Below are 20,239 nucleotides of genomic sequence, written 5' to 3'. Positions count from 1 at the left end.
CCAATCCCCATATTTTCGCCCGACTCCATGCGTACTCCTAGCCGCCTTTTAGACAAAAACGACTCTCAATCGTGGAAATATATCAGCGCAGCACTCTCTGGGTCTCAGGGGGTACATCCATCATCCCACCGACTGTTTTGAGGGAGGTTGTGTTGGGTGTGTTTTGGAGCGTCCTTCCTTCCTTTCTCTTTGTTGACTGGCCCACGCTCGTGCTTGCCCACGTTGTCTCACTCTTACATCGCCGTTTGAGGAGTCTTGGCCCGAGCAAGAATGGAGCCAGAGAAGGAGAACCAGGGCGGATTCAAGCGGAGCTCCTTGCATCAAGGAGCATATAGCCGCCCCATAGAACGACGACCCAGCAAAAAGTCATCCTCGAGGGATCGACACGGCATAGTCTATCCTGATAGCTTTCGAGAAGCCAGCATTCGAACCGTCACGCCCGAAGCGTCGCACTCCGATCCGGGCAACCATTCCCCCATATCCGACGCGGAGTACTTCACGGGCAGCGGTGCACCCTCACCACGCAGCACGATCCGGTCGAGGGCCGTCAATAACTACTATAACATGCAGAGCGAAGATGATACCCCGGGGCCAGGCAAGAACCAGCGCGCTCGGTCGCGAACCACCAATTTGGAGGAACAACGAAGCGACATCTCTCCCCACGCGTTCAAACCCCGGGCGCGACTCGGATCGGTCAATACGGCAAGTTCTTCTCAGCCCAAGACACCGGAGGATTCGTCCATCGGTTTCCCGTCGATACAGGCGTCGAGCTATGAGAGTGTCATGCGGCAGCGACTGAGCAGATCTCCCACGACCGGCGTGGCACACAATCAAACTGCCTTCTCCTCCCCCCTCTCAAGTGCGGATGCCGCGAAGATCCTCCAGCTCATGAAGACTACGTGTGGAAGGATGCATGGAATCCTCTCCTTTCGGATAGCCTCGACGAGCTCCTGGACTTCTGGATACTGTGCCATAAACGTCGCTACTGGAAGCTTGATCTATCAGGCAAAGGGGGAACCAGCTTTGGCAAAAACACTGATTCCCGATCTTCGGGGTTGCAAGGTGCGAACGTTATTTGACCCCGAACTTCAGACCACCTACCTGAGCGTCCATACCTTCACGTCGGGACTCGGAATTCAGCTACGACCCCATATCAATGAGACATTCGACTCCTGGCTTGCTGCTCTCCTTTGCTGGCAGCCCATTCGGCCCAAGGGTGTTCAGAACAAGATGACCAAGCCCCAAGCGGTCCACATCGGGGACCGTCGTGTGCCCGACCGTCGTCGTAACTCGGAGAGCTCTGCGACTAAGGAGGCGGCCATCATCAAGGTCGGCAAGATGCTCCTGTGGGACAAGCCCTCCACCTCCGGAGCACGACCAGCATCTTTGCGGCGCGTGTCCACCTATCGGCAGCAAAGAGCACTATCCCAGTCATGGCAGAAGGTCAGCTGCACGCTGCAAGAGAATGGTTATTTCAAACTTTACACGGAGTCAGATGTCTCTCTTGTGGCATGCATTCAGCTGTCGCAATTATCGCGCTGTGCCATCCAACAGCTGGATGCGTCGGTCCTCGAAGATGAATTCTGCATTGCGATGTATCCTCAATACGCTGCCCATCCCGTGACCGATTCATCAATGCGCCCGATATACCTCGCTTTAGAGAGTCGTGTCCTTTTCGAGGTCTGGTTTGTGCTTTTGCGTGCATTCACGATCCCCGAGCTCTACGGCCCAGAATCCCCGGCCCGAGTCGAGGAAGACCCAGAAAAGACACCAGAAGCCGAGACTCCCGAAAAGCCGCCGCCTGCGGATATGTTCCGAATCGAGAGGGTTCTTACCTTGAGACTTACGGAAGCGAAGTTGTTTCGGTTTCAAGAGGATGACCCTCCCCGGAGTCGGAAGCAATCGCGATCTCACAGCCATCCATCTCCAGCCCCTGTGATCAACGACTATTATACAGAGGTTCTTCTCGATGGAGAGATCAGAGCCAAAACCGCTGTCAAATATCGCACGATGAACCCCTTCTGGCGAGAAGATTTTCTATTCAATGATCTGCCACCCGTGTTATCCCAGGCTTCGATTTTGGTCAAGACCCTCAATCCAACACAGAAAGACTGGAATCTCATCGCACATGGCTCCTACTCATCTAGTCATGAAGTTAACGCGGTACGCTTGGATGACATTGAGATTTCCACCAACGACTCCACGTTTGGAAGGGTCGATCTACGACTGGAAGACTTGGAGGCCGGCGTGGACACCGAGAAGTGGTGGCCAATTCTGAATGATCATGATCAGGCCGTGGGAGAGATGTTCATGAAGGCCCGGGTCGAGGAGACGGTTGTTCTGATGTCCAGCGAATACGCCCCGATGTCCGAGTTGCTGCATGCTTTCACGAACGGCCTCACAATCAACATGGCGCAGATGATGTCACAGGAGCTCAACCAACTGTCCGAGATGCTCTTGAACATCTTCCAGGTTTCCGGTCGGACAGTGGAATGGATCTCGGCATTGATCGAAGACGAGATTGATGGTGTTCAGAAGGAATCCACCGCCAACCGCCTGAGGTATACGACAAGAATACACTCCAACGACTCTCGGGAGGGCTGCTCAGACCGTGAGGTCCTGGTGAGAGATATGGGGAGAACGGCCACCGTCGAGGCCAATCTTCTTTTCCGTGGAAACTCGCTTCTAACCAAGGCGTTGGATCTGCACATGCGGCGACTGGGCAAGGAATATCTGGAAGAGACGATCGGAGAGCGGCTGCGCGATATTGACGAAAGTGACCCGGAGTGCGAAGTCGACCCAGCCCGAGTGCCTCGCAGCGAGGATCTTGACCGCAACTGGCGAAATCTGATAGCGCTCACCACAAGCGTTTGGAAATCCATTGCGGCCTCTACATCTCGGTGCCCTCCGGAGCTGAGACTCATCTTCCGACATGTGAGGGCATGCGCAGAGGATCGTTACGGTGACTTCCTGCGAACGGTCACTTACAGCAGTGTTTCTGGCTTCCTCTTTCTACGGTTTTTCTGCCCGGCTATTCTCAACCCAAAACTTTTCGGGCTTCTCAAAGGTATGCGTAACTGGCTTGTTAATTCTATCCACGCACTAAAATTCGTTTACAGATCACCCCCGTCCTCGTGCCCAACGTTCTCTTACCCTGGTTGCCAAGGCCTTGCAAGGATTGGCCAATATGACCACGTTCGGCAATAAAGAGCCATGGATGGAGCCCATGAATAAGTTCTTGTCTGGCAGTCGCTCTGAGTTCAAGCATTTCGTCGATCAGATCTGCGCCATTCCCGCGGACCGGCCAACTCCTATGGTCACGCCGTCCTACACCACCCCCGTTCAGATCCTGGGACGGTTGCCGCCCACCTCTCGCGAGGGATTCCCCAGTCTTCCATTCCTGATCGACCATGCCCGAAGCTTCGCAAACTTGGTCCGTGTCTGGCTCGAAGTGGTCCCAAACACGGTTTCTCAGCTCGAAGGGGTCGATCCCACCCTTCGCAAGTTCCATGAAATGGCCTTGGAACTACATCAACGCACGAAGGAGTGCCTGAGCCACGCCGAGCAAGCAGAGCGGCCAAGCGGAAACCTCGAGATCAAGTGGGAAGAGCTCGTGGATTCCATGGAGCGCGCAGCCACATTCTACGATGAATCAAACAGCAAGCCAACCACCCCACCCGCAGAACCCGCAGTCGCCGGATCAGCAGTTTCCGGGTCGGGCTCTGTATCGGGAAGTGGCCACCGCAACTCAACTGGCTACTTCGCTACTCGACCTGCAATGCCCCGTCGATCAACCGATTACGCAGAAGAGGACACACCTCCGAGCTCATCGTCCGCAACCTGGGATCAAAACCGTATGCCCTTCGCCATCCCGCGGCTCGATGCGCGCGATTCCACGGGCAGCTCCAAGAATTCATCGACATATTCCCTCGAGTATCATGAGGCCTCCAAGCACCGCAGATCCAGCGTGACGAAGGAGACGTCGTCAGCCAAGCATCGGTTCTTCGACTTCGTGCCTGCTCCGTCGAGACGCAAGGCCAAGGAGCGAGATCAGTCTCAGCATTCGCATGAGGACTTGCGCAATGAGTTCTGATTTTCCTTCCTTCATCGTCATCTTGCCCATGGAACATCTCCTGTCTCCTTTCTTCTCTTCTCTTCTCTTCTCCTCTATCCAATGTGTCCATGAGTTGTACGTATATGCTCCACAATTTCATCCCACCGAATCCTTCCTATCATACCATCATAACTGACAGTTGTTGAAGTTTCTTTTTTGGTTCTTTTTCCTTTCTTATCTTTCTGTGAAAGCATGTGTCACGGTGTTGATACCCTTCTCCAATTCCCTTCTTTTGTTCCTGCTCTTGTTCCTGCGTCATGGTTTTCGCCGTTTCTCTTTCTCTTATACACTTCCCCGCTGGGAAACAAAATCGAAAAGTCCAAGAAATCAATATGAAATAACGGATTGGAATTGGAATCTTGTAAGGAGCTAGGAAAAAGAGTCGGTTTCTCTTTTTCTGTGTCATGTGGGCTCTTTTCTGCATTGGTGAGATGTTGTGAGTGTTGTAGCTTGTAAAATGTTCCCTTTATCTATGCTTCTCTTGGATAGATTGGATGGATTGGTGTCCTCCGTCGAAACCAGTATTATTTGAAATAGTAAAGTACCGGAGCTAACAAATCTCTTCGTTCGCTGTACATTATTGTCGCAAACCATGGTGAAATCAAGACAAAAAAATCCAGCCAAACTCCCGCAGTATATCGATTGCAAGCAACGCCAAACCCTAAACCAAGCATGAGAAAGAAGCTCAACCAGACGGAGATCACTTCAGGACACATGAGGCTGCTCCTAGCAGAGATAACACCGCCTCCTGACAAGACGAATAGTATCATGCAATTGTCCAACCACCTACATCCACAGACACACCTTACCGCTCGCCGTACCGCCAACAACCCAGTTCTGGCTTCGGTGGAAGACCGCAACGGCCGGGACGGCGGTGATGCCGTCGCCACCCAGCTGAGCGAGCTGGTCGCCGGACGCGCTGTAGATATCCACGAAACGGTTCATGTTTCCGATGCAGAAGCGTTGGATGTGCGATTGCGGGTTGAGTTGCCATTGGGGCCGAAGACTGGACACGCACACAAAGTTAGGGCTGGGTGGAATCACAACGTTAGGTAGGGAGGGAAATAGGGACTGTACATACATTGTTACCCAGCGGCCGGTCTGGCAGTTGTGTTTCACGACGGTGTCTGGGCGGAAATTGTCTGCGAGTGTGTGACCTTGCGCCCAGGATGATATGCCTTTGGCGCCGAGATCGTAGATCTTCAGTGTGTCGTCGTACGACGAGGTTGCGATTTGGCCCGCGCCGTTGAATGCTGCATGCGACACGGACAACCGGTTCTCATGCACGGCGAGGGGCGATGGTTCATCCGTCGACAGGTTGCGCAGATCCCACACCCGCATGGTCCGGTCTAGACTGGCTGTTGCGAGGTAGTGCGGGTTCGAGGGGTAGAGAGTGAACCCGCCGATTTTCTTCTCTGAGAGGGACCACAGAGTCACAGTGTTGTCGCTCAGAGGGGTTCGAGTGTCGTAGCGCCCGAAAATGCCTTCCAGGGTGGTCCAGTACAAGGTGTTTGGGTCATCGGGAGCCATGTCGATGCCGGAAAGAGCCTCGTCGATCTTGGTTGACTTCGGCCCGTACTTTTCCACCGATTCTGTCTTATTCAGATCCATCTCGCGGATCGAACTGTCGTAGCTCGCTGTGTAGAGGCATGTAGGCTTTAAGGGATGGATCATCATCGAACTGATCGTTCGAGTGTGCGGTTTGATGGTCATCAAGACGGGATCCGGGTCGTCGTCCGCTTCATCTTCATCATCCTCGACCTTGACCCCAGAAACTGGCTTCTCTTGCGACGCATCCAGAATCCCCAGATGGCCCAGCTTGTCCCCGGCGAAGATGAGAGGCTTCCCCTCGGTGGGGTGGAAAGTCATGGAGTAAACTCTTTCGGGCGTGATTTTGATTCCTGTAGTACGGGGTCCTTGTCAGTAATCGTAACTTCTCATGAATATAGAACGCCAGTACGCACTTTGCGGATCCCAAGCCTCCCACAGCTTCAGGCCACTCATCTCCTCTCTCAAAGCCTTGAGGTCCTTGTCCGTAGTCTTCGAAATGTCGTCGGCGCAAAAAGTCCTCTTGTATGGCGTTGCAACTGGCTTGGTGAGCATGTCCACTCCGATGAGACTGTCACCGGTCAACTTCTGGCCAGCCACGAACATATCGCTCATTGTAAATGAGTCCGTCCTGCGAATCTTCTTGGCACGTTCAACTTCCTTTGCAACTTCGTACTCCTCTTCGGCCTTCCGTTTGGCCACTTCACTGTCGGCCTTGAGGCCCCGGATACGCGAGGACTTGCGCACCGGTAGGGGGCTCTCCTCCTCCGTCTTCACGCGCTTCGGCGCCGGCTTCCTCTTCACTTTAACAGCATCTTTGCTGGGGGTCGGGAAGAGACCAGAAGACTGCGCCTCCAGGTTCAATTGTCTGAGCAGAGCATCGCGTTCGGCGATGTTCGCCAGCCTCTGTTTCTCAAAATCTGAGAGACCCTCCATGTTATGGTTGAGTAACTAACGTTATGCCGAAGGAAAACAGGATGTGTAAACCCACTGAAGTCGCGCCCATCTCAAAACGCGCGAGGCCTGGCCGCGCGTTGGCACGTGACCTTCATTTTTCAATTCCGCATCACTCCAGCTTCTTTGTTGTCTGCATTTTCCACAAACGCCTGGCACTCGCGGCCATGAGCGTCTCTCGCAGGATTTGGATATCTGCCACTGTCAACTCCCCTGCTTCGTTTCTCTACCAGACCCGCACGCTGACGACATCGCTATCACCTTCGTATCAGCAGCCGCTCGGTCGGCGACTTCATCGTCCTTACTCAACACGCGACGGGGCCTCCGAGAAGAACAATGATCCAGATACCGATCCCTCGGTGACCAAGGATGGTCAGAGCCAAGATGCTGCCGAGAATTCTCCAGCCCCGAGGCGAAAGAGCTACATCCACCAGCGCGCTGCTGCACTCTCACCCGGACTGCCGAGACGCCGAAAGGAGTCAGCTGGACCGAGGCCACTGAAGGCTATGACTCCTCAAGAAAGAGAGACATTTGGGAAACTGCTGGGGCAGCTTGGTGTTACACCAAGTGCGGGCGAGACAGACCAAAAGAAGCGGCCGCAAAAGAACGCGAAGTCAAGCGAAGAAGGCCCTGGTGATCTCTCAAACCTCAGTGTGATGTTTGAGTCCGTACTCAGTGACCGCCGGCTGATGAAGAAGTTTGAAGCAAAACCAAAGAAGACAACCGAGTCAGAGGAGCCCCGACGCTCCTGGGGCGAGGAAATGTCCTCGTCTGAGACATCAGAGCAGCCGGAGGAGGACTTGGAGCCCATGCTGGACGGTCTGACGTACAGTGACCTCGGCTTCGCTGACCCAGCGACGGGCAATAGTGCAGATATCATGCTCTCGGTGAAAGACGCCATTGAGATGGTTGTGAAGCGGGAGGCAGCCAAGATCGAAACGGCTCTTTTCCTGGCCATTGAGGAGGGCAAAGGCGACATGGGGGTTTGGGATGTTTGCAAAGAGCGCATTTTCACGATGCTGGGTCATCTAGGCGACGATGCGCCGGCAACACCATCCGCCGGCAGCGACTCGCATGACGGAGCTAGGACAACGTCTTCCAACCGCTCATCCGGGCCGCTTGACATCCCTGACCCGGTCCCAGCAGGACCAGTCGTGGCAGCGCTATACCCCAGAACTCTCCTCATAGCCTTTCGCCTTCTAAATACCCACTTCCCTTCATCGCCACTGGTCAGTCAATTCCGATCCACTATCAAAGCACAAGGCCGCACCTCTGCCGTCCTCGGCTCCTCCACCGACCTGCATGACGAAATGATCTCCTTCCACTGGAACGACTGCAGCGATCTCCCTGCCGTGGTCTCGCTTCTGCGTGAAATGGATCTCATGGGTCTCAAGCCCAGCCAAAAGACCCGCCATCTACTGCACGGAATTCTCCACCAGCGCAAGCGGGATCTGGCTAAGACCGGCAAGGATTCTTGGTGGCGCATACCCCAGAACCAAAAGGCTTTTCAGGAACTCGCTGGGCGGGATGGTTGGATGAGGAAGCTGAAGGTGTGATCTTGTCTTTCCTCTGCATATAAGATTCATGTACTATTATTTTCATCTCACTGTACTATACGAAATACCTCTAATAGATCTATTCGTGCTGTCTTAGCTGTGGTTCAATTTGGAATCAAACACTAACTAGCTTATGCTCATTGATACGTATACTATCTGTTCTGGGAACCGTGTTGAAAGGGAGAAGAAAAACCTATCTACACCACTTAGTAACCATGGAGAGAAAACACGATGACCACCAGCCCTAATACTCCTTGTCGTCTTTGCCATCTTCTTACGAAGCCCCTTCCTACCTAGACAATCCCCCAAAATTTCTCCGCATTGAAAGTCCACTGGTTATCATCCTTCCAAAGATCATCAAAGGCAGTAAACAGCACCAGATCTTCAGGCTGGTGCGCGAAACTGCGCCTCAGACTACCGACAGCGACGCGTTGGTTATGAGGTGAAGGGATAGCGGCACCGTTAGGGCTTCCAGCATGAGGCCAACCAGACTCAGTGATCATCGTGCGCTTCCCACCAGCAGCGGCCGAAACGCTGTGCATCTGCGTGAGTACATAAGCGCCCGCATCGGACGGGTGCTGCGTCGCATCGAAGAAAGCATGGCAGTTCGCGGCGCAGTAGTCTGACGCGATGCATAACTCCGGATGCTCCAGTAGCACGGAGAATGTGTCGACGGTGACGACGGGGCCATGGTATCCCTGCTTCCGCAAGATTGACCGCGCCTTATGCACTGCACTCACGACGTCAGCGGGGGAATTACGGCCGCCGTTGACGAGCTCGTTGCCGATGGCTATCGTGTGGAATATCGACCAGTCCTTCTTCCCGTTCGGGAGAGTTGCTGCTTTGGTTATAGGGTCCAGGCTGTGTGGAAAGTCCGTCAGATCGTAGAGTCCTGCGAAGACGCGCATGTGGTGTAGTCGTGCAGCGGTAGTTACTGTCTTCGTTTGGTCGCAGTCTGTGCCGTAAATGCGAACGAATGAGTAGTGCGATAGTCGGCCGAGGTCCTTGTTCACATCCTCTTGGGTCTTGCAGCTTCGATCGGCTCTGTAGGGTGAGTAGGAAATCCCGAATTGACGATGCTGCTGAGGAGGACGAGGATGGCCGCGTGCATGCGGGTGTTGGTGAGGAGGATGTGGCGGTCTTCGGCGTGCATCCTGATGCAATTCTGCGGACGGCTTATCCGTATGAGTAGGAGCAGCACGGTCGGCCGTATCTATATCATCTTGCGCGGCTGGACCAAGTGGCTTGGAGATATCGGAGTCGGGATTTGACATTCGCGGCACTGATGGGACAATTGCAGCCGGCTTTGAAGATCAAAATCAACAGTCATTCAGAAAAGTATTTCAATCCTCTACTAACATTTCCTTGCTGTCCCGCTGCCAGAGACTCAGCAGCGTAGTGCTTCTTTTCTATGCCGATGCGGTCTCCATTCTGATCTACCCAGACAACCACCTCGCGGACGGTGTTCAGATGTGCATTGTGCTGCAGTCTCCCCTCGCACTGGTCACTAGCTATAGATAGGTTAGTCAACTAAACAGAAACAACAGTGCACCTCTTACCATCAGACTCTCCTCGCACGCTCCAAGCAAGCAACAAGGTAATGAGGGCCTGCGGGAGATGCCTCATTGCAGCAGAGGGAGAGAATCGCTCAATCCCTTCCAAAAAACATCCGCAACTGAATCAGAATCGGCACAATCCTAGAGGGGAGAAGTGACCGTGAAGTCATTCATTCCCTTGACGAAGCAACCTCGAATGCAGATCCCGAGCATTAATATTATAAAGTCCATTCCCTGATCATGGGCCCACAAAACGCCACCTAGCTGCGTGTGAAACCGTAGCGTTGGTGGTAAACAAGGGTGATCGATTCGCGAACATAGCTGTGCAACCCGATCTGAAGTGAGATGTGGAATGAAAGTAAGGTGGCTGGCCAAGATGGAGGTGCGCCCCCTCCCCTCCCCCTTGAGACCTTCAACGTTGAGAACACCATGGCCCTTGTTCGCGCTGCTAGGAAGGGAAAGCAATTTGTTTCAGGTGTTAATTAGTGTACGTCGGGTCGAGGCCGAGGAATGTTGGCTAGTGTTATGTAGGTGGATGGTATGGCTCATTCCTGGCTAGTCACCGGGAAACCAACTAGCCTATCGGGTAGAATGCTGGTGATAGGGCGATGCAATTCTTCCGTGACGAGTATCGGATGGGGAAGTATGCAAAGGACCAAGAAAGTGGGTGTGAACTGCACTTTCTGGATCGAAGGCTTGCATGGAATGGTCTCCCTTGCAAATGAAAACATAGGTGGACCTGCCCGCAATAGGAATTCGCACTCGCTGTATGTGACAGAAGGGGGACCAAGGCTTGGATGAAAAAGGGACAAAGATTCAATAGTCCGTGTCTCGTGCGAGGGAAAGCCAGCTAAATGAAGAGAAATAGCTATCCCTTGGATCGAGCCAAGGAAGCAAAGAATAGTATTAAACAATCTAAGGCCAAGCACAGGTATAGCCGCTCACGAAAAAACGGAGCAGTGCTGTGTACAAAGCATGCTATGGGAATGTATATCGACAACAAAGAACAATAAGGATACACAGGTTGAAGGAGGAGTATTAGGGCATAGGTCTGGAGGGTTGGAGCGCTGGGATCATAGATAAGAGCGTGAAACAGTCATCAAAGGCCAATCGATGGCCAAAGAAGAATTCACTTCCTCTTGGTCATGACTTTAGTAATAGCATGCCGAATAATCGTGCCGGCCTTTTCAATCTCTTTCTTGGTAAGGCCGGTCGTCACGCAGACCTTCAGTGCGGGAGGGACGATCTGCTTCGGCTGGACGTTGTCATGGAGCATCTTCAGACGGGAGATGAGAATACCATTCGCGAGGCACTCGTCAACGACATCTTGAAGCAAGAATTGCTGGTCGTCCTCCGACAGTCTCTTGGCAGCCACTACCTCGGGCTTGATGACCAAGATCACCAGCGGGTTCTCTGGAGAGCTGGTGCAGTACACCCAGTCACTCCGGGGGTCCAGCTGAGCCCGCATCGCCTTGACAAGATCCCGCAGTTGGGAGATGAGCTCCGGGCTGTTTTGCAGGATGTTGATGGTGGCACTGGCAGTGGTCGAGAGCAAGGCTGGAAGTGCCGCAGAGAACGTGTATGCCGCAGCGGAAATGCGTTGGTGGTGGACAATCTCCTCGGAGCCAGCACAGAAGCCTCCGCCAGCAACGAGAGGTCCAGCCAACGAGCCAACGATCATATCAACTTCGGCTGCATCGACGTTCTGATGCTCCGTTATGCCACGGCCGGTGCGGCCCAGGACCCCGAAGGACCACGTCTCATCCAGGATGAGGCGGAACTTGTACTTGAGCTTCAATTCAATCTGTCCAAAAAAGGTCAGCGTTCACCCATCAACCACTACCACAGAATTACGGCATCACATACAATCTTGGGCAGATCCACCTTATCACCATATGACTCGAAAAGACCCTCCGTAATAATGAATCTCCGCGTAAGAGGCTTCCGCGCCTGTTCCTTAGTGACCTTGGCAAGCACGCGCTCCAGGTCCTCCATATCATTATGCTCGTACCAACGGACCATACTCCGTGAGATCTGGATACCCTTCCGAATAGCAAAGTTGACCCCTTTATCGGCGACGATAATATCACCCCGCTTTGAGAACGAGGGGATCACGCTGGAGATGGTCGAGAAAGCCTGGGAGTAGATGATGCATGCCGCAGTGCCGAGGTGCGACGCCACATCTGCCTCCGTCTTCATATGGACGTCCTGATTACCGTAGAAACCGCGGGGACCGCAGGCGCCCACGCCGTAGTTCCGTAGAGTCTGGATTGCTTTTTCCTTGAGGGCTTCGTTCGTGTTGAAGTTGTAGAAATTGAAGGACCCGAGATTGGTCACGGTTCGGCCATTAGACAGCTTGGATTTGGGTCCGACGGGGCTGCAAATCCGGTGTTAGCAAACGTTTCCGTCTAGCGAGTGTCAGAAAGAACTGCTTACCCCACAATAACCACGCGTTTCTCAACCTCCATCTCATCTAGGGCCGTTGGTTCGCCGACCAAGGGCTCCGGGGCCCAGTCGTCCACCAGGTCGTCAATCTCATCATCGGACAAGGGCACGACGCCAGGCTTGGTGGAGTATTTCGGGGCCAGCAGATAGCGGACGGCGAAGAGAAACAGGAACAATTCCACGGCTGACCGAATTGGATCATCCTGGTAGCTGGATTTCACGTAGCGGAGGAAGATGGCAGACCCGGGAACGCGGTGGAAGAGGTTGGCGAGTTCCTGCAGGTACTCGGAAAGGAGACGCTGGGTCTCGTGTAGGTCCATGGCGGATGAGGGTTAGGCGCATGCGGCGCAACTGTACGCTCCAGAATCCGTCCACACAAGTGTCGAGAAGGTCGAATGGGGGAGGAATCGACCAGTAGGGAGTGCGGGAAGACGAGGTGTTGGAGATGGGTGATCCGGTCGAGATGCAATGGGTGGTGTCACGTGACGAAGGATCTGATCACTATGCACCTACTAGTTAACTACGTAACTGTAGTTAGTGTTAACCAAGGGAATAAGGGTCGCTACGAAAGAAGAACGATGTTGTTGACATGTATAAAAGCAATGCGATTTGAATTCTGGTAGGTCTGGAGTAAAGAAAAAACAAGCCAAATGAAACATGAAACGAAGGTGAGAGAGGATGATGGCAACACGCGGCCACTCCGCGCATACAGTTATTCCACACAAAACCAGAGAGAAGCCATTCATTAAGATCAACATGTTGGGCGCCGGGAACTGGAAGGGATGCAGCAGACTTAAAAAACAGAAAAACTTTGTACAGAACATTCCGCGTGAGGTGCACGGGAATGCGAAGTGCATCATGATCACACACGCAAGACGCCGTACGGATCGCTAGGCAATGTTGGCGACGGAAGGTGAGTCGAATGGAACCCTGGCGGAAGGCCGCTGCCGGTGTACCAATGACCGGTGTCATTTTTTGCGGCGTCAAGGGGCTGCAGGAGCCCCATTCTGGTACCGGACATAAAGCCAGGTGCCTCCATGCCAACGGCTTTCCGCAGTGTCTGGAGGAAGCCGTTGCTCACGGTGGGCATGCGGCCCAAGACAAGAGGGGCCACAATGACAACGAGGAACACGAAGAGCATCACGAAGTAGAGAATGGCAAAACGGATGACCCGTCTCTTGCGAAGCTTGGACTGCTTGAGGGAATAGATAGGGGGGCGGATTTGGCGGCTAGGAACCGAGTTAGCAAGGCTGAATGAAGAAGAGCCCGGGGGGGGAGGCAGATTCTTACCTTGGACGCAGCCAGAACAGAAGGACGGAGTGGAACTTGTCGACGTAAGGAATGCACAGAGCCGGCAGCATGAAGAACAGGAGGACGTGGCCCAAGACGAAATCGAGAGAGAAGTAGCCCATCTCGGTGATCTTGCAAAGGAACTCACGGCCGGGCTGGGACAGAGAGTGCCAACCCATGTTGTACCATTTGCCAGTCCACCAAGCAATGTTCGCCTGATCGTGCTTGAATTCTCGGGTCAAGGCGAGAGAAACGATCAATTTGTAGATGAAACGCTGGATGGCGGCCGCAGCAATCATGCCAGACAGGCACCGTGCCCACGAGAAGGATTCGAGGACAAACATGACCTCGAAGACGACGAGCAGGAGGATCACAGCGATGGCGTGCGCAATGGCAGCAAGCACGGAGCCGAATTTCTTGCAGCACATACTGAAGATAGGACCCATGCAGCAAGCCAGGCCGAAGAAAACGCCGGCCGTACCAGCATTGACGGCAACAGGGGCAAGAGCAACGATTAAAATGCGGGCGATGGCGTCCGTAGCATATTTTTTGTCGTTCGAGAACATGGTCCGAGAGTTGATGAACAAGTACGGAATCAAGGTCACCGCCACGAGGATAAGGGGCACGATGACTTCACTGAAGAAGATGTTCGTGATGTGAGCGCGGGGGACGTCACCAGAGCCTTTCTCCGAGGGAACGCCTAGCACTTTGCGCTTGTAACCCGTAATTCGGGTGCGAGACAAGCGGCAGAATCCAATCCAGGAAGAGGCATGGGAACGAGAGTTGCCACGAGAGAGCCACCGAAGGTAATCCCGATAGTCAATGAAGAAGTCGTGCCAGGCAAACTGGTGGGGGTTGAAAAGGAAAGGCGAGATACACAAGGCCAGCAGAGAGACCCAGAACCAAATCAGGGCTGGAGTCCACACGGTTGAGGTAGCGAACAGCAGCATCAGAAGAAGGCGGGCACCGGCATAGATCGATGGACCAGCGAATCGGGAGTACAAAACGCCGAACGGAATACGGGCAGTCGCAAACCCACGACCAGTGCCGATGTAGCGGGCGCCACCAAAGGACAAGTTCTGGTGCACAGCATGAGCATAAATCTGGCACACGAACACTTCAAACATGAAAGAGAAGGAGCCAAAGTGCTTGGCCAAGCGAGTAGCCATGCGCCACACTCCTCTCTCGGTCAATTCTTGAACACCCAGAGGTACGAACGAGATGAAGAACACGATGAAGATGGAGATAACACAACGATTCACCCAGTTGATAACCGGCACAAGATCAGCGCAAAGAGTGGGCAGGAGAGGATCGGTGATCGGCTTGTCGGGGTTGAAGTTGCAAGTAATGGTTTCGTGCTTCAGAGCGCCCAAGTTGATAAGAACGATCATGAACATCTTCACGGAAAGCATGATGAACATGTTGTTGATGTGGAAGCCAGGGTGAGCATAGTAGAACGACAGGAAACGATCAAGGGGCAGTTGGGTGCCAAGGTAGTAATACTCTCGGGACAACATCTGCTCACCCATACCGGTGCCGATCTTGGTTGTGAAGTTCAGGATAGATCCAAACCCAAGATCACGACCCTTACCGCACTGGAAGTACTCGCAGTGCTTGATGCGGCCTCCACGCAGGAGGGCGTTCATACCAGCGTAGATATCCTCGTTCAGGTGCAATCCCTTCTGGGCCTTGGAAACACCGCCTCGGGTGGTCATGAAAACACCGTTCAGGAAATCAGGATGTCCGTAGTGCAGCTTGCCACCAATCTGAGCCAGAGTACGCGCGAACAGAGTACCGAACGTTTGTTCTTTTCCGGCCGCAACATCACCGAGAACGCCAACGTTCTCAGAGAAAATGTACTCACGCGCACCGAGAATGGCCACTGGATGGGAGTCAGGAGTAGGGATACCGGGCGTGTAAGGCGACACATTGTCTGTGGTCAACTCCTCGAACTCGGCCAGGACGCTGCGAATCTTCAAGCATTCTTCAAGGTAGTTGTCCTGGTTGGCGTCGATCAACTGGATGTATTCACCGCGGTAGAAGATGATTGAGTGATTCTGGTTGTCCGACTTGCCGTCTCCCAGAATAGGATTGCCGGAGAGCTGGATCCTAAACTTGGGCTTCCGCATACCGTTGTCGAGAAGTTCACAGTGACCATCAATGAGGGCTGAGTACAGGCGAGGCTCCTCTTCTTCGGTCATTGGGGGCTCCTCGTCCAGGTAGGCAATCTGCAGATCGGGATACGCGCGCAGGAGGAACTCCGTGTTCTCGTGCTCTTCCTTGTTGAACTTGGCGTAGCGCTGCATGGAAACGCAGATGCGGAATTTGCGACGGGCCATCCGCTCCAGCTCACGTTCGAGCTTCTCGGAGTTACCACCAAACATCTGAACGACTTCCGGGTTCTCAACCCGGTAAAGCAACTTGATGGCACGGCTGTAGTTCATGAAACCGGAAATAGTCCTGTACAGGGTCTGGGAGCGAAGCGAAGCCCAGATACGGGTACGCAGGGTGTACTCTGGTGCTGCGGACTTGAAACCAATGCAGTAAAAGGGCAGATCGTCGATCTTGCTCTTGGCGGCATCCTTCTCGGTTTTCTCGTATTCACCATTGAATTGCGAAGTTTCGTCGGCGAGAATCTTAGTATCCTTGACGAAGCAATCCCACTCATGAGGGTGGAGCTGCTTCAGGTATTCTAGAAGAGTGACCCGAGAATATGGCTCGTCCTCGCGGATGATTTCACGGAGAGACAGCAAAATCTTCTCGCTATAATGCGGAATGAGGACGCTGAAGGTGGGCATGTTATCAACCGGGAGAGGCTCGGGCATAGGGGTAGAAAGCGACTGAGCAAAGAACGAAATTCGGCGCTCCGCTTCACTGCCCGCCGGGAAGAACTCGGTCTTGAAGGACTGGTCTTCCTGGGAAACAAAGAATGTCGGCGCACGAAGAGTTCGCTTGCCTTCTTGCTCGGAAGGAACCTGGTGGTAAAGAAGCTTCTGGACATGATCAATCGCCAACAAGTGCTCCCGGTACATGGAGATGATGATTGCGTTCCAGACCTGCGAAATCAGGACTTTGGGCTTGTACTTGATTTCCATGTCAGTCGTCGCCAGCACCTTGGAGTAGATACGCTTGGGAAGACGAGAGAAGATGTTGCGCCATGGGGACCAGATCGAAACGCCCAGGTAGAATGATCGGGCAACGGAGAAAATCGTGTTGCAGATAATGTACCAGAGATAGCTGTCGAGGAAGAAGAGGGTCAAGTCCATGAAGAACATGAGAGCAAGCAGAATCTGCGGCTGCTTGTGGCAGAGCGTATTCCCGATGAACTGCACACCGGTACAGGCGTGGATCTGCATAGGTGACAAAATGCGAATTGGGTCCTTGAATGACAGAGTCAAGAAAAAGTACGACTCCGCCAGTTTGGCGCCAAACACACACACCCATAATCCGTATGACATCCACATGTCGTTACCGTTCAGCCGGGGGAAACTGGCAGTGAACGTCTGACTGGCGACATACTGGCGGCCGTTCTTCTTCATGTAACTACCGAACAGGGCACCCAATGGCTGGACCGAGAAGAAGGCAAAGGTAAACAGTGCGAGGACAAAGTGAACGATACCGACAGCGAGGCCGACCGGCTTTTCGATCTGCGGGTTTTTCAACAGCGAGAGAAATCCGAAAATGAACACGCCGGGAGCAAGATTGGCAACGAAGACAGCGAGCAAGAACATGAAACGCTTGCGCAGATGCTGGGCACCCGCCCACCGTCGTGGGACATAGAGCCACTCACAGATCGTGGCGAGCAGCTGAATAAAGGACACGAGGGCACCACCAAATCCGACAGCCGCCAGGAACTTGTAGGACTCTGGCTGGTTGTTCATCTGCTGGGAGTAGTTGCCGACATATAGAGTGGGGGAGTTGTAGGCCGTGAAGAACCAAAAGGCACCCAGATGGATGACCCAGATACGATTGAAGTTGGTGATCAGGTGGAACCAGGAACGAGTCTCCTTGTAGGTCTTAAAGAAAGCTTTCTTCCAGTCCACGTCCTTCAGCTTCAGCCATCGTTCGGCAGGGGGAACGTCAACGAGACGAGTCTTGTCTTCGAAGCTGATGCGCTCGATACCCTCGGGATACCAGAAGAGCTGGTTCATGTCGTCGTAACCAATGACCTTGTTGTGATCGCGCTCACGACGCACGTACTTGCCATCCATGATCTCGTATCCCTGGTCACGGCAATACTGGTAGAGCGGGGTGATGATCTGGTTCAGGTAGGTGAACTCTTCGACCGGCTCCACTCGGTTCTGGCACTCGGGGGTCGTATAGTAGTCGTCGGCGCACTTGAAGATGAAACATAGGCACTCTGGCAGGAATCGCACCTGGTTAGCCTCGCCCCAGATCATCAGGTAGAGAGCCAATTGGCGAGCGCGATCATGCTGAGACATCCGGTTCATGCGCGACTTCCAGCGGTACTCGGCCGCCTCCAAACTGTTGTCGCCCTCAAGGGCCTCCAGTGTTTCCTCTTCATTTTCCGGATTTCGTTGAGCAGCCTTCTTAGCGGCCCGACGCGCCTTCCTCGTTTTCCGATCCGCCTTGCCGAGTTTCATGTTGGCAAATCCAATGGCGTCGTCGAGGTCCAGGTGCGCGGCGAAATACCACCGTCGGTAGTTGGCGTTCTCTCCGCCGATGTAGTCGGCATGGAGGGAGAGCAAAGCCTGGTTCGGAGTCATGCGAGAGGCCCGCGAGTCCAGCAGGGTCATGAAATGGTCGTACATGTTGCGCATGCTGTCACGCTGGAAACCAAACTTGTTCACCAGGTCCAGGAAGATATCCTCGATCTCCTCCTTGGACAGCGGAATCTGGGCGTCCGAGGTCCACGCTGGGTAAGGCTCGCGCGAACGCTGACCGGCAGGAAGAGCGTTGCCGTACTCCATTCCGTAGATGGGAGTCGACGCGCCAGAAGATCGATTGGCACCATAGGAGATCTGAGATGAGGGCGGACGGTAGCCATAGCCACCGTACTGGCTGTCTGCGTAGCCGTAGCTGTTGTACCGTTCATCTCCACGGCCATAGTAGTCCATACCGGCGGCACGGGCCGTGTCCGATCTCATGGTGAAGTCGCTGAAGGTCTCGGAATCCTCCTCCGAGTCGTGTCCGCGCCGGCCCTGGGTGTGTCCGCCCTGGTCGTATCCGGCTTGGTCATAGTACTGGTCGCCGTAGTAGGCATCCTGATGACCTGCTCCTCCTTCGTAGTATCCACCATCGGCATACCCTTGATCGGCGTAGCCACTGCGTGCTGTCAGCAATTTGGAGCTTGCCCCGGTGTGCTCTGGGTCATACCCTGCGTCATAATAGCCATCGCCATAGTCGTTATGGTCGTAATACGCCTGTCCATGTTCATCACCGTAGTAGGCGTCACCCTGAGGATGGCCGTAGCCATCATCATAGTGGCCTCCTGCGTAGCCCGACATGGCGGAGGAATCGCAATCAAGTCGCTGGTAAGAACTCTAGAAACGAGTTGAGGGTCAGTCCAGCTCTTCCACCCCACCAGATGTCTCGCTTCGCCGGCAGCTCACGAATCTTACCTCAAGCGCGACCCATTCAAGAAATTATCGTCGTCCAGGCACGTCGGGAAATCAGATCATCGACACCGACTGCAGGGGTGAAGATTCTTTCTCGTAACGAAACGAACGCGAGGCGACGAAAAAGTCCCTGGAGGAGTATTGTTGGGGGCGGAGGGAGAGAGTGAGTGTGCTGGAGAGGGAAGGTAACGAGTGGAAGAAGAACGAGGCAATCGCGACTTGTGCGACTTGCACCAGACAAACAAAATCCTCCAGCAACGAAACCACAAAAACGAGAGTAGTCTGAAAAAAGAGAAGGATGGGAAGAAGGGGGAAAGTGAAATTGCGGTTATTTTGGGATCAGGACACGCTAATTTACGGTCAGGCCCATACCATACGCCATACCGAATGCCACACCTTCCTGTCTGTTCCTCCTCTACACTGCCTCATCGTCTCCCACGACCAACTACACGGCCCTGTCTCTCTCGACAGCGGCATTTCCTCTCCGTCCAGCCGTTGCGGTTCATCGATCCGTGCTGCCGTCCTCGCTGCGTCGGTCTGTGTAGCCATTGCTGCTTCCCCTGAAACGAGCCCCACCGGTACCATACGCGGTGTTTTGGTGTTGTTATTCTTCGGAAACAAGTATGCAGGGATGGTTGCGCTGGTTATCGATTGTTTTTCATTCCTCGCCCGCTGGCCATCGCTACTGTACTACGAACGGCGAGAGTATTGATTGTACTACTGTGTTGTCGTGCCCACTGTCCACTCTCAACGAAAAGCACCATCGGGTGGTTCTTCCACCCTCGACCCATGGCTCCCCCTCAGGAACCAGAAAACGATGGGCTGTTCTTTTCTTATCCATGCGATCGACACCTTTCCTTGCTCTTGTTGCTTCTAAATTCGCCACAAAGTAATACACTGCTGGTGCGCTAGTGCGCACACCACTAGTGGGCACTGCCCAGTGTCTCGCCCACTCACTGCCTCCCATTCGCCAGCTTACACTTTGGATCTGTCTGCTCGGGTGGCTGACTGGTTGCGATCCCACAAAGTGTCTCTGGTACAGCCTCTGTACTAGTTCGGTGTATCAACACTGGTAATAATCAAGCCTCGCCAGGGGATCTCCACCCGTTGGGTCCGGTCGTTGCCGGTGGATATCTGGCGATGGTTTTTTTCCCTTCTCTTGTGTTCGAGAAGCCTCGACCCCTCGACCAGTCCAGC

The 20,239-nt window shown here is 53.8% G+C and overlaps 6 protein-coding genes across 6 annotated transcripts; 2 read left to right on the top strand and 4 right to left on the bottom strand.

The window, feature by feature from the left end:
- Positions 1–270: 270 nt before the first annotated feature.
- Positions 271–4,093, top strand: N7474_006511 (GTPase-activating protein BUD2; the record flags this gene model as incomplete). Its single annotated transcript, XM_057197921.1, has 2 exons — positions 271–3,067; positions 3,120–4,093. 2 exons carry the CDS (start codon positions 271–273, stop codon positions 4,091–4,093), a joined length of 3,771 nt encoding a protein of 1,256 aa, XP_057051361.1.
- An 807-nt stretch (positions 4,094–4,900) lies between these two features.
- On the bottom strand, positions 4,901–6,598 carry N7474_006510 (WD domain protein; the record flags this gene model as incomplete). Its single annotated transcript, XM_057197920.1, has 2 exons — positions 4,901–6,015; positions 6,079–6,598. The coding sequence occupies 2 exons, from the start codon at positions 6,596–6,598 to the stop codon at positions 4,901–4,903; spliced, it is 1,635 nt and encodes a 544-aa protein (XP_057051360.1).
- Positions 6,599–6,783: 185 nt separating this feature from the next.
- On the top strand, positions 6,784–8,172 carry N7474_006509 (uncharacterized protein; the record flags this gene model as incomplete). Its single annotated transcript, XM_057197919.1, has 1 exon — positions 6,784–8,172. One exon carries the CDS (start codon positions 6,784–6,786, stop codon positions 8,170–8,172), a length of 1,389 nt encoding a protein of 462 aa, XP_057051359.1.
- Positions 8,173–8,465: 293 nt separating this feature from the next.
- Positions 8,466–9,446, bottom strand: scw4 (putative cell wall glucanase (Scw4); the record flags this gene model as incomplete). The annotated part of the gene is made up of 1 exon (XM_057197918.1): positions 8,466–9,446. The coding sequence occupies one exon, from the start codon at positions 9,444–9,446 to the stop codon at positions 8,466–8,468; it is 981 nt and encodes a 326-aa protein (XP_057051358.1).
- A 1,411-nt stretch (positions 9,447–10,857) lies between these two features.
- On the bottom strand, positions 10,858–12,493 carry lcbA (serine C-palmitoyltransferase subunit lcbA; the record flags this gene model as incomplete). The annotated part of the gene is made up of 3 exons (XM_057197917.1): positions 10,858–11,532; positions 11,595–12,105; positions 12,165–12,493. The coding sequence occupies 3 exons, from the start codon at positions 12,491–12,493 to the stop codon at positions 10,858–10,860; spliced, it is 1,515 nt and encodes a 504-aa protein (XP_057051357.1).
- A 542-nt stretch (positions 12,494–13,035) lies between these two features.
- N7474_006506 (1,3-beta-glucan synthase) lies at positions 13,036–18,931 on the bottom strand (the record flags this gene model as incomplete). Its single annotated transcript, XM_057197916.1, has 3 exons — positions 13,036–13,402; positions 13,464–18,749; positions 18,801–18,931. 3 exons carry the CDS (start codon positions 18,929–18,931, stop codon positions 13,036–13,038), a joined length of 5,784 nt encoding a protein of 1,927 aa, XP_057051356.1.
- Positions 18,932–20,239: the final 1,308 nt, after the last annotated feature.

Source organism: Penicillium riverlandense (genome assembly GCF_028828495.1).
Source record: "Penicillium riverlandense strain IBT 135883 chromosome Unknown utg000006l_segment0_segment0, whole genome shotgun sequence".
Taxonomy (NCBI): domain Eukaryota; kingdom Fungi; phylum Ascomycota; class Eurotiomycetes; order Eurotiales; family Aspergillaceae; genus Penicillium; species Penicillium riverlandense.
Note: the sequence above shows the minus strand (reverse complement) of the source record. Positions and strands in the feature narration are given on the sequence as shown.